Source organism: Elgaria multicarinata, chromosome 17, assembly GCF_023053635.1.
Source record: "Elgaria multicarinata webbii isolate HBS135686 ecotype San Diego chromosome 17, rElgMul1.1.pri, whole genome shotgun sequence".
Classification (NCBI taxonomy): Eukaryota; Metazoa; Chordata; class Lepidosauria; order Squamata; family Anguidae; genus Elgaria; species Elgaria multicarinata.
In genome coordinates this window covers 28234584-28247163 of record NC_086187.1, presented here as the reverse complement: position 1 = coordinate 28247163, position 12580 = coordinate 28234584, and the positions used below count along the sequence as shown (strand labels likewise).

Sequence of the window (12580 nt, the reverse complement as noted above, 5' to 3'; positions counted from 1 at the left end):
CGCCCATCACTCATGGGGCTCCCACCACTTGCCCAGCCCTGGAGGGCACGGGGGATGAGACCCCAGGCAGTCTGCAGGCCCCCAGCAAGAGCGCACAGTTTCCCACTTTTTCATAAAAAGCTGCTACTTTGTGCAAAATCACAGGTATAGTTATTGATAGAAATCCTGATTTGTGCAAAATCGCAGCCATAAAAAGCACCATTTGCACAAAACTGCAGCCATAAATGGTCTAATAGAAAATTGGTGTAGGAAGGAAAATAGAAGGGAATGATGTGGAGGATGACATGGCTGGCTGACTTAGGGTGACCCTATGAAAAGGAGGACTGGGCTCCTGTATCTTTAACAGTTGCATAGAAAAAGGAATTTTAGCAGGTGTCATTTGTATATGTGAAGAACCTGGTGGAATTCCCTCTTCATCACAACAGTTAAAGCTGCAGGAGCTATACTAGAGTGACCATTTTAAAAGAGGGCAGGGCACCTGCAGCTTTAACTGTTGTGAGGAAGAGGAAATTTCACCAGGCTCCCCATATATACAAGTGACACCCGCTGAAATTCCCTTTTCAATACAACTGTTAAAGATACAGGAGCCCTGTCCTCCTTTTCATAGGGTCACCCTAGTTGACTAGAACAGGAGCACTTCAGACTGCAACATTTTGCTGCAGCTCCAACTTGTATTAATTAATATCTAAGAGTACAATCCTATGTATGTTTGGGAAAAACGCCCAACAAATCCCAGCAACCCAAAGCTAGAAAAAAAGGCCTACACCTCCCAAGATTCCCCAGCCAGACAATTTCCAGCATTCCCCAGTCAATCAGGGGAGGGGGCTGGGCTGGGGAAGGTTCCTCCACAGATCCAACTGATACCTTCCATGAGCTGAATTCTCTACCACTGCACTGGGCAGTATTGGGATCAATATACCTCTGAGATCTTGCCTGGGTATGCTAGGCATGAAGAGCCCGTGGCCTTAGCTAGACCTAAGGATTATCCCAGGCAAATGGAGGAGTCATCCCTGCCTGCTCCTGGGATCCACTGTGTGTCATTTGGATGCACAGGGATGATCCCAGGACATTCCTGGGATAGAGGCCTGGTCTAGCCATGGCCTGTGGCTCTGGAGTTGCTGTAGGTTTCCAACCCCATCATCCCCAGTCAGCATGGACAGTGGACAGGGGTGATAGAAGTGGTAGTCAAACATCTCAAGGGCCACTGGTTGTCCACTTCTGTGTCCAGCTTTGCAGTCCTAACTTGGTTGAGATACGGTCAGCTAAAGAAGACCCTCTTAGAGACTGCAATGATGGGTAGAGGAGGGCATCTCCCAGGCTTATTGAGTAGGGTGACCCTATGAAAAGGAGGACCGGGCTCCTGTATCTTTAACAGTTGTATTGAAAAGGGAATTTCAGCAGGTGTTGTTTGTATATATGGAGAACCTGGTGAAATTCCCTCTTCATCACAACAGTGAAAGCTGCAGGGGCCCTGCCCTCTTTTAAATTGTGAACTGCCCAGAGAGCTTCGGCTATTGGGCGGAATAAAAATGTAATAAATAAATAAATAAATCTGGTCACTCTAGTATAGCTCCTGCAGCTTTAACTGTTGTGATGAAGAGGGAATTTCACCAAGTTCTCCATGTATACAAATGACACCAGCTGAAATTCCCTTTTCTATGCAACTGTTAAAGATAAAGGAGCCCGGTCCTCCTTTTCATAGGGTCACCCTATTGTTGAGCCCAGAGGTTTCAAGGCTTTTAAGAAACCAAAGAACTAGCCTGAGGTGACAGAGAGGAAGAAAACTTTTGGGAAAAGTCCTAACTCTCCAGCCTCTCCCTGGTTTGTTTAATTTGCTCTCTATAATTAGTCTGACTAGCTTTAAAAAAAGGAGACAAGCCCATTGGTTGTTTGGGGGGAAACTATGCAGAAGGCAGGGAAATAATAATAAAAAGATATTTCCGAAGGGAATTCAAGGCGCAGTGCCATCTGCCTCCATTACACACAGTCAAAGGAAATTACATGCCATCTTCCAGTTGTGCAGAATTCTGATAAACACATAAATTTCACAGTAAGGTTGGAAAGTTGGAACCGTCAGCAGTTCCGAGTTGACAACTGTGATATATATTATTAAAAAATGGCAGTTATCTGGGCCACCCAGGAAATGGCTTGTTGGGCAAAAGAAGCTTACATATCTTACATAAAGGGGTCAAGTTATATCAAGAGAAAGAATATCGAATGTTCGCGGCCTTCCAGCCCTTCATGAGTTAAGATTTGCCTCCCTGCAACAGCCACAATTTTTCTTCCTATTATCACTAGTGCTGCAAGCTTTAATCAATAGATTAATCAGCTCTACTTGATTAATTGGTGGAGGCTAATCGGAGCAAATTTGAACCAGCCAGGCTGCGAGTTAAAGGCATTAGAAGTGGTTTGGTTCTGGTGGGCTACTATCATGGGGAATAATAATAGAAAAGGGACATATTAAAGGTCATGATCCATCTGCCCAGGCCTCAGCATGGGTCAAGGGACAGCGGTGGATGCATACTCAAAATCAAGCCAAGTTAAAAAGCCGCAAGTAAAGAACCCAAGAACAGCCACTTAGGCTGTGTCTTCACACCACAGATGAGGTTTTGCGACGGAACAGCAAACCTGAGTGGAGGGTTTTATATGGCCTGGTGTGCAGGGATTGGCCCCTTTGGGGTCAGCTGACAGAATGCACAGGCAGTCTGGTCCTGTACCCTTGCGGGCACATTCGAGGCCCAGACTTCAGCCTGCGATGTTTGCTGTAGCAGCTGAATATTGGTGTTGCAAGAAGTGAAGATGCTGCACTCTGGACTCTGGGGTCCCCCATTGTTTATCCACCCCCCCTCCCCTGGCACCCCACACTTTTGTTATAGCAACGAGTAGTTGGACAGGGAGCCAATTTTCTCCACCTCTCATAATACTAGGATCTAGGGTCATCCCACGAATCTTTCCCCCCCATTTCCCAAATTTACACAAATTTGCATTTGCACAAATTCACACTTGCGAAAAATGTGCCTCCCTCCAAATGCCTAAATCCCCCCCCCCAAATGTGTGTATTATTTTATGCTTTACAGTATGGGGGAAATGCTCATTTTTGACCAATTTTTTCATATTTTTATTATTATTTTACATATTTTTCTATGACTAAATTTGTTTAAGCCTCCAGAAAGTAAAACAAACAAATAAAGAAAAATATATATCCCCAAATGGTTCACAAGTTTGTGGAATGTGTGTGATTTGGGAAATGCCAGCCTGTTTCAGAATCCATGAGTCATGATTGATTTGATTTATTACATTTATATACCGCCCCATAGCCGAAGCTTTCTGGGCGGTTTACAAAATTTTAAAGCAGTGAATATTAAAAAGTATACAAAATTTAAAATCATCAAAAACATAAACAGTATAAAAACAACGGAATCCATTCAAAAACAACAGTTCTGGGGTCTGTTAAAAAAACCAACCAACCTAGAGTCATTAAACGCTGTTAATTGCCTGGGAAAAGAGAAAAGTCTTGACCTGGCGCCGAAAAGATAACAATGTTGGAGCCAGGCGAGCCTCATCGGGGAGATCATTCCATGATTGGGGGCCACCACTGAAAAGGCCCTCTCCCTGGTTGCCATCCTCCAAGCTTCCCTTGGAGTAGGCACTCAGAGGAGGACCTTAGATGTTGAGTGCAGTGTATGGGTAGGTTCATGTCAGGAGAGGCGTTCCATCAGGTATTTATTTATTTATTTATTTATTTTATTACATTTATATACCGCCCCCAGCCGAAGCTCTCTGGGCGGTTTACAACAGGTATTGTGGTCCCAAGCTGTGTAGGGCTTTATAGGTTAAAACCAGCACCTTGAATTGGGCTCAGAAACATATAGGCAGTCAATGCAAGCGGGCCAGAATTCCAAACTCATCTGATTCTTCACATCGCCACTGTTTCATAGTATGCTCTGAAGTAGGGTGACCCTATGAAAAGGAGGACAGGGCTCCTGTATCTTTAACAGTTGTATTGAAAAGGAAATTTCAGAAGGTGTCATTTGTATATATAAAGAACCTGGGGAAATTTCCTCTTCATCACCACAGTTAAAGCTGCAGGTGCCCTGCCCTCTTTAGTATCTAGCCACTCTAGTATAGCTCCTGCAGCTTTCACTGTTGTGATGAAGAGGGAATTTCACCAGATTCTCCATATATACAAATGACACCTGCTGAAATTCCCATTTCTATGCAACTGTTAAAGATATAGGAGCCCGGTCCTCCTTTTCATAGGGTCAAACTACTCTGAAGCACAGCAGAATAGTGGAGGCTGCTATACAGAGCAGTACAGGAGGGCCACGAACTACTTATAAGAAGGAATTCCAGGAAGTGCTGCTTTTCCTGCGCATGGGTAAGGGGCTTCGTTACAGATTTGGCAGCTGAAATTCCAGCCCATGCCTCAAATGAGTGGGATGAACATCCTTATCTATTTGCTTTGGTTCTTGGCCAAATATGATGAACATCTTCTGTGTATCTCAACACTGGGCCTAATGCAAATGACACTCTCAAGGGACCAAATCCCCTTTGCACCAGCCCTCTTAACTGTACACTTTTATTCTCCAACAAACTAATTTCTGACCGAGACAACAGCAAGACATTGCCAGAATAGAATTTATTAGCAAGTTTGATCCTATCTGTTTAGGACTCAACAGAGACAAAGGTTCTCTCTACCACAATAGATGTTAACTGGTCAGTTTACATACCCACCAACCTTTCCCTTCTTTGGGATGCGGAACACCCCGTGAAGTAGTTTAACTTGAGTGATGGTGACTGGCCAGCTTCATGGGTGACTGGGGCGGTCAGCAAAGTGAAGCAAAGAAGATAACCTTATTGCTAATTGCTGTGGTTGTCACAGAGGCCTTGGCTAGACCTAAGGTTTATCACGGGATCATCCCGGGGTCATCCCTGTTCATGTAAATGACACACAGGATATCCCAGGAGCAGGCAGGGACGACCCCGGGACGATCCCGGGATAAACCTTAGGTCTAGCTAAGGCCAGAGTTTACCAGCTTTTCATGGGAATATCACAGACTTTACATCTTCTGTTTCATGGCTTTGGGGACCTATTATTTATTTACCATTCCACCCCCCCCACACCCCGGTACCCTCTGTGTATGCATATCTGATTTGGATTCTCTGTCACAATAAATCTATTACTCTTTAAAATCCCCGAAAATTCCTTTTGCTTTCGTTATACCATGCCAAGATGGTTGCCCCTCTGGTATTTAGTGGGATGCACAGACAAATATTTTGTCTTCTACTTTATTGCTGAGCATGAAATTTGGAATTTTGCAGTTTCTGTCCTCTGAACAATCAGAACATTTTCAGAGCTGAAACCCTTGAAGGTGCACACCAATTAAAGCTAATGCACACCTGCTCAACGAGGGAAAAGCTAATTTATTTTTGGGTGAGCTGCTCTTACATTATGTTCCAGTGAGATGTCTTGTTTCATGAACTTCACATGCTAAAGCCAGAATGATTTCATTGCCGGGCTTGAGGGAGAACTGCAAATGCAAGAGGGCTGGAGAGGCACTCTATAACTGCAGCATTGTGGATATTTCCAAAATCCATGTTACGTGGATTTTGGAAATTTTCTTATGGTCTACACGGCCCTTCTCCTGTCTGAAGTACTTCTTCACACAGTGAATAGTGAATTCACTACCACAAGATGTGATGGCCACCAATTTGGATGGCTTTAAGAGGTTGGATAAATTCCTGGAGGAGAAGGCTATCCATGGCTAATAATCCCAATGGCTAAGTGCTACCTTCAATATCAGAGGCAGTAAGCCTGTATACACGAGTTGACGGGGAACATGGGTTTGAGGGTGCTGATGCACTCATGTCCTACTTGTGGGTCTCTGGTTGACAGTTAATTGGCCACTGTGGGAACAGAGCGCTGGACCAGATGCTCTCATCCAGCATGGTTCTTCTTACGTTCTTTTCTCCCATTTGGTTGGTCTTCTGTACTTTGCAATGCTGGTATTGTGTCACTAGGTGCCGCTATCGTGCTACACCTAGAGTGCTAGGATTATAATACTTACAGGAGGAAAATGGCCATTTAGTCTTCCAGAGAGCTGTTTCCCCCAGAGGTGGCTTTGAACATGTGAAGCAACTTTCTCCTCCAGAGCCTGCTTGGAGCTCCCAGAACAACTCCAAGAAGCTTTGAGAGCCTTTATGTTTGTATCATTTTTGTGTACCAAGAGACATGCTTTTGTACAGAAACTAATAAAATAATGTAATAATGGTTCTGTGAGTACCAGGAAGAAAAGATGCCCACCTGTTCCCTCTTGATAACAACATTAGCCACTTTAAGCCAATGCCAGAGATTTTCTCAAAACATTTCAAATCTCCCAAGTCTTCTTCGCTATTAGACACAATCACACAGAAGCCATAGAATAAGGATCCACAGTGAACCCTAAAGCACAATTGTACATGATGTAACTGCAGCTCTCATCCCTCTCTTATGCAAATTTCAATTTGGGAGTGAGCACTCAGAACTGAACAGAGGTAGTTTTGTTCCAGGAAAGTTAATTGTTTTGAAGATTCAATAGGCACCTTGTGTCCGATAAATGATGCAGGACTCATTTCATGGTGGATAGAATACAGACAAGTCCATGTCCAGAGAGCACATAAAATGAACTTGTATGGAGGGTGTGTGTGCAAGAGATAGAAAGAGAGAGAAAGTGAGAGTGAGCAGTGCTTCCACTTCCAAGAGGAAGTTGCTGCATCTGAAGTTAGTGTTTCACAGAAGAAGGAAAGGTACAGAAAAGGGCTAACCAAATGATCCAAAACACCTTAATGGCACTTTGAGCTAAACACTATGGCTTAGTGTGTCATGTGAACCATGACTTGGTGCATCATGCAAACTATTCCGAACCATGGTGGCTGCATAACCACAATATAACCACACTCACTAACCATTTATTGCAAAAGGGTTAGCAACCTAACCATGGCTTAGCGTGTTGTCTGAACAGGCCCTAAGAATAACTAATGTAGCCCACGTTTTCTGGGTGGCCATGACAACAAGCCACGCTGGCCGGGTTTACACAACATGATAATTATGTATATCCCTCCAGCACATGACTGGCATGCATGTGTCTCTGTGTGGCAAGTTATCCTCTTTCAAACTCAGGCCTTAGTTAGACCTAAGGTTTATCCTGGGATCGTCCCGGGGTCATCCCTGTTCAAGAAACCAAAGGCACAGTTACAAGATGGGGGATACTTGGCTCAGCAATACTACAAACGAGAAGGATCTTGGAATTGTTGTAGATCACAAGCTGAATATGAGCCAACAGTGCGATAGGGCTGCAAGAAAGGCAAATGCTATTTTGGGCTGCATTAATAGAAGTATAGCTTCCAAATTGCGTGAGGTACTGGTTCCTCTCTATTCAGCCCTGGTTAGGCCTCATCTAGAGTATTGCGTCCAGTTCTGGGCTCCACAATTCAAGAAGGACGCAGACAAGCTGGAGTGTGTTCAGAGGAGGGCAACCAGGATGATCAGGGGTCTGGAAACAAAGCCCTATGAAGAGAGACTGAAAGAACAGGGCAGGTTTAGCTTGGAGAAGAGAAGATTGAGGGGATACATGATAGCACTCTTCAAATACTTGAAAGGTTGTCACACAAAGGAGGGCCAGGATCTCTTCTTGATCCTCCCAGAGTGCAGGACACGGAATAATGGGCTCAAGTTAAAGGAAGCCAGATTCCGGCTGGACATCAGGAAAAACTTCCTGACTGTTAGAGCAGTACAACATTGGAATCAGTTACCTAGGGAGGTGGTGGGCTCTCCCACACTAGAGGCCTTCAAGAGGCAGCTGGACAACCATCTGTCAGGGATGCTTTAGGGTGGATTCCTGCATTGATCAGGGTGTTGGACTCAATGGCCTTGTAGGCCCCTTTCAACTCTGCTATTCTATGATTCTATGATTCTATGTAAATAACACACAGGATATCCCAGGAGTAAGCAGGGATGACCCTGGGACGATCCTGGGATAAACCTTAGGTCTAGCTAAGACCTCAGTGTCCACTATCTGCAATATGGGATTACTAATACTGACCTATCTTACAGGGTTGTAAGGTTTACAGGAAGATGAGATATGTGAAACACAGATTTCTTTGCTCAATAGCATCACTGGTAATTACATCTCCCTTCCCTGTGAATATCTGCCACCGCTTTGCACCGAATCTCCCTCCTTGACTGGCATGCGCCTTCTTGCCCACACAATCAGGTTCTCGCCACTCGCTGTGATACTGCAGCTTTCCTGGCCCTTTCTACACCTAAGGATTATCCCAGGAAAATGGAGGGATTGTCCCTGCCTGCTCCCGAGATCCCCTGTGTGTCATTTGGATGCACAGGGATGATCCCGGGATAAATGGCTGGTGTAGACATGCCTACTGTATAAACAAATGAGATCAGGACAAGCTGAGCTTGTCCGGCGAGTGGAAGGTGATCCTTCTCCTCCAGTGGCAGCCACTGTCCCCTTCTGCTTCTGCTTCTCATGTTGTGGGTACAGAGTCTCAAAAGACTTGAGCATCTTCACACTGCGGCTATTTCTAATCGTTCTGCTTCTTCAACAAACGTTGGGTTTCCTTTCCCGCTGCTAACGTTTGCAGAGCAGAAACAATATCAGGCTTGAATGGAGTAAATGCATTACTTTTTCTGACGATGAATGCGTAAAGCAGGGGAGTTGGGACAAATCTGCCCCAACTGGGCTGCAAATAGGACCCTTTAAGGTTCCCCAGATAGTTATGTGCCCTTCATCATTGCTTATCCCCTTTCCCACAACCGCTGATGCTTGCATTTGCAAATGCCCAGCATTTGCGCAGAACCTGCCATCTAAAAGGTCTGAACGCCTCTTCTAAGGTTTATTTGCTAGCAGTAGGAACTTTATGCAAGAAATGCTGGTGTTTCTGGTGTTTGGAGTAGTTTGGTCCCACTGTTTTTGGTTTGGTCCTGCCCACTACTGGAACCAGGCATCCAAGAGCTTATCTGAAATTGAATTTGGCCCTCAGGCTGAAAGAGGTTTGAGACCCATGGTGTAAAGTCTTGCAGAGGTTCAATGCCCTTCTCCCCCACCCCATGCCTTTGATGCCCATGGCTTTGGGCTTATGCACACATAAGTGATGAAATATTGATCACAGACCAAGCACTGCAGCCAGACGTTTTTATCCTGCCACAAATGCAATGCTTTCGAGTGGAGACAGCAGATACATTCCGTCACGAATAGTCAATCAATCAGTTTATTGATCCAGCCAACAGACCTCACAATAAAACCTATAGAACAATTGACATGGGAGAGTAAAATACAGAGCCATTCTTTAACTTGCAGAAGTAAAATCCTAAAACATAGGTCAGATATCTTCGTTAGTACAAAAATATATATATCAAAATTAAGCCCGTTAGATGCTATTTTAGATCGTATCCTCATTGCTGTCAGCAAATACGTAACTGTAGTTTCTGTAGTTAACTCTTTTGTATTGGTAAGAAGAAAAAGGACATAGGGTTCAGATAACCTTTCAGGGTGCAAAGAGATTAATGGATTAATTAACTGATTACAGAGATCTCAGTAAAAAATGCATGGCTTACTGTTTTGATTTCTTCTGAACCTCAAGGACATGGTATGTTTGAATAGGGGATCAACCCAAATCTCCCATCCAAGACGGGTGAAGTCTCAAGGGTTGGCACACATGTGTAAGAATACCACTTGGTTTCTCTATTTGTGATTAGTGTACACTTGATGACTGTCTGCTTGAATAATAATAATAATAATAATAATAATAATAATTTAGATCAACAAACTGGAAGTAGAACTGTGGCCAGCTAGAAGTAGAACTGGCTTCCATTCCAAACCAGGTCCACCCATTAGCAACCCCAATTCAGATGACATAACCCTGGCCACAGCGCGCCACTGGTGTAGGGCCCGGTGAGTTGTGGAGCCAATGGGCACAGGCAATTTGAGTGACTTGTGCAGAGAAATGTATGAAAGAACCAAATTGTCAAAGTCTTTAGCTAACATGGAAAACTGGAAATGTGGAAGAAATAGAGTATATCTAGGAGTGAGCATGATCAAAACCCACCTACTAATCAGTCTAATATTAAACAACCTCTCCTTTCTCCCTGGCTCTTTGTAGGATGTGATGTCCACATTTTTCCAGTTCGGGGCATCAATCCAGCAGGAAGCCATCATCATGTTGAAATTCATGCAGTATTACGACTGGCACGTCTTCTCTGTGGTGACTAGCACTTTCCCCGGCTACCGGGACTTCATTAGTTTCATCAAGTACACTGTGGAAAACAGTTTCGTGGGCTGGGACATGCAAAACATTGTCACCCTGGACACATCCATTGGAGATGCCAAGACAACGATTCAACTGAAGAAGATCCACTCCTCTGTTATCCTTCTGTATTGCTCCAAGGACGAAGCCGTTTACATCTTGGATGAAGCACGGTCCTTGGGACTGACTGGCTACGACTTTTTTTGGCTTGTTCCTAGCTTGGTTAGTGGGAACATGGAAATCACGCCGAAAGAGTTTCCTGCGGGGCTGATGTCAGTGGCCTACGACGAATGGGACTACCGCTTGGATGCTCGGATACGGGACGGCCTTGGGATTATTACTAAGGCTGCAGCAGCCATGTTGGAAAAGTACGCTTTTATCCCTGAAGCAAAGACCAGTTGCTATGGACAGCTGGAGAGCAATGAGCAGCCGTCTCACACACTACACAAGTAAGGCTTTATTTGTGCTTAAGGAAAAAAAGATATTTGCATGGCGCTTTGGAGATCTGGACAAATGCTTGTTGTTGTTGTTGTTGTTGATAGTGTGAACTTGGTGAATTCTGGTCAGAAATCAACTGATCCCCCCATGACATCCCTAGCTGTTACCAGAGCAAAAGGCAAGTACCCAAATGGGCGGTGCTAGTCTTTAAAGAAGGAGGTCTTTCAAAAGAGCAGGCCCAGGAGACATTACTGTGCTCTGAGGGATCTTAGAGCTGGCTCATCAGATGCTCACAAACCTTCCTTCAGGAGCCCTGGAGAGGTAAACTCCGGCCTTGGCTGCTCTTCTCGTTGCATCAAAGGAGATGTATCCAAAACACGTCTCTTGTATTACAAAACATTGTAAGGGGAATTCAGGGTTTCCTTGTATGGTTATTTTAATAGCCAATTACGCTGATTGTCAAGGATCTGTTGTCGTCGTCGTTGCGGCTGTGGTTGCAGAGGAAGCACATAAGTAGCGCTCTCAGAAGGGAAAGCATCTCTATATTTATGAAACAAATGCCGATAAGTATCTGTTTGAGGCTTCGAGTTGTGTTCATACCGGACGTATACATGATAACTTGGGACTCTGCTAGAGGCTATCTAATTTTTCAGATCCTTCGCTGTCTTTCCCCTGAACGGGAAGGGCCATAGTCCAGTGGTTCAGCCCTTGCTTTATATGCAGCTCCCGGGTTCAATCCCGGCAGCATCTCCAGGCAGAGTTAGGAAGGAATCCTGCTTGGAACCCAGAGAGCCCTGGCTGCCAGTCAGTGTTGACAATACTGGTCTAGAAGGACCCAAGGTATGACTCTGTAGAAGCAGCTTCTGGACCTTCTCTTTGGAAAGTCCAGTTGCTTTTCAGTTCAGCCGGCTCACTCTGTCATTCCTGCAGAGTGCTGGATATTGATTGTGCTCTTTTCAGACTTTGTATCCATATTCATCATGTGCGTTGCCAAAGGGGAAGAAGACCTTCAAAGAAAGGATTCTTCCACCACTCCCCCCGCACCCACCCCAAAGTGGCTTGCATCTAGTTTCTCCACACCCTGAAATGGTGGGTGAATGGCTACAGCAAAAAAACAAAAACGTGTGAAGATGGCAGGGCAGCACCGTTTTCATTGGCATCCACTTGAAAAGGGTGGCGATGGGTGGGACGGGACGACAGAGTGTGTCGCTGTAGTAGACCTGGCACATACTAGTCCTGAGCTGAATGTATATGCTACCTTCGATATTTGTGTCAAAAATGTGATTGGGGGAACTTTTTAAACACTGGCTGAAAATGTACATTCCCCACCCACCACAGGCTAAAGCATGAAAAAATGTACATTTTGGTTGGGATTTGCACATTTTTTGGGGGGGGGGATTTATGCATTTGCGCAAGTGTGAATTACAGACGTGTGAATTTGTGCAAATGCGAATTTGTGCAAATTCAGGAAATTGGGGAACCCCCCCCCCGGATTCCATCCGTGAATGGATGATGGAATGACAGGTACCAGGCAATCTGTGAAACAGATGGAACACATTTTACACAACCCACACATCCCTGATTGAGATGGGGAGTCAACAGAGGAAGTGTAAGGAAATGGAGGGAAAGACAAACAGGGTTTTATTTATTTATTTATTACATTTTTATATCGCCCAATAGCTGAAGCTCTCTGGGCGGTTCACAAAAATTAAAACCACGAGGAACATAATAAAACAACCAACAATCTAAAAACCCAAATACAAAATACAATATAAAAAGCACAACCAGGATAAAACCACACAGCAGAAATTGATATAGAATTAAAATACAGAATTAAAACAGA

At 44.5% G+C, this 12580-nt stretch overlaps 1 protein-coding gene across 1 annotated transcript in view; it reads left to right on the top strand.

Moving 5' to 3' along the window:
• Positions 1-12580, top strand: part of GRIN2A (glutamate ionotropic receptor NMDA type subunit 2A) — a 140137-nt gene that overhangs the window by 74269 nt on the left and 53288 nt on the right. The window contains exon 3 of the mRNA XM_063143369.1: positions 10156-10748. Within this exon, the coding sequence (XP_062999439.1) occupies positions 10156-10748 (593 nt within the window). The remainder of the gene's footprint in view (positions 1-10155; positions 10749-12580) is intronic.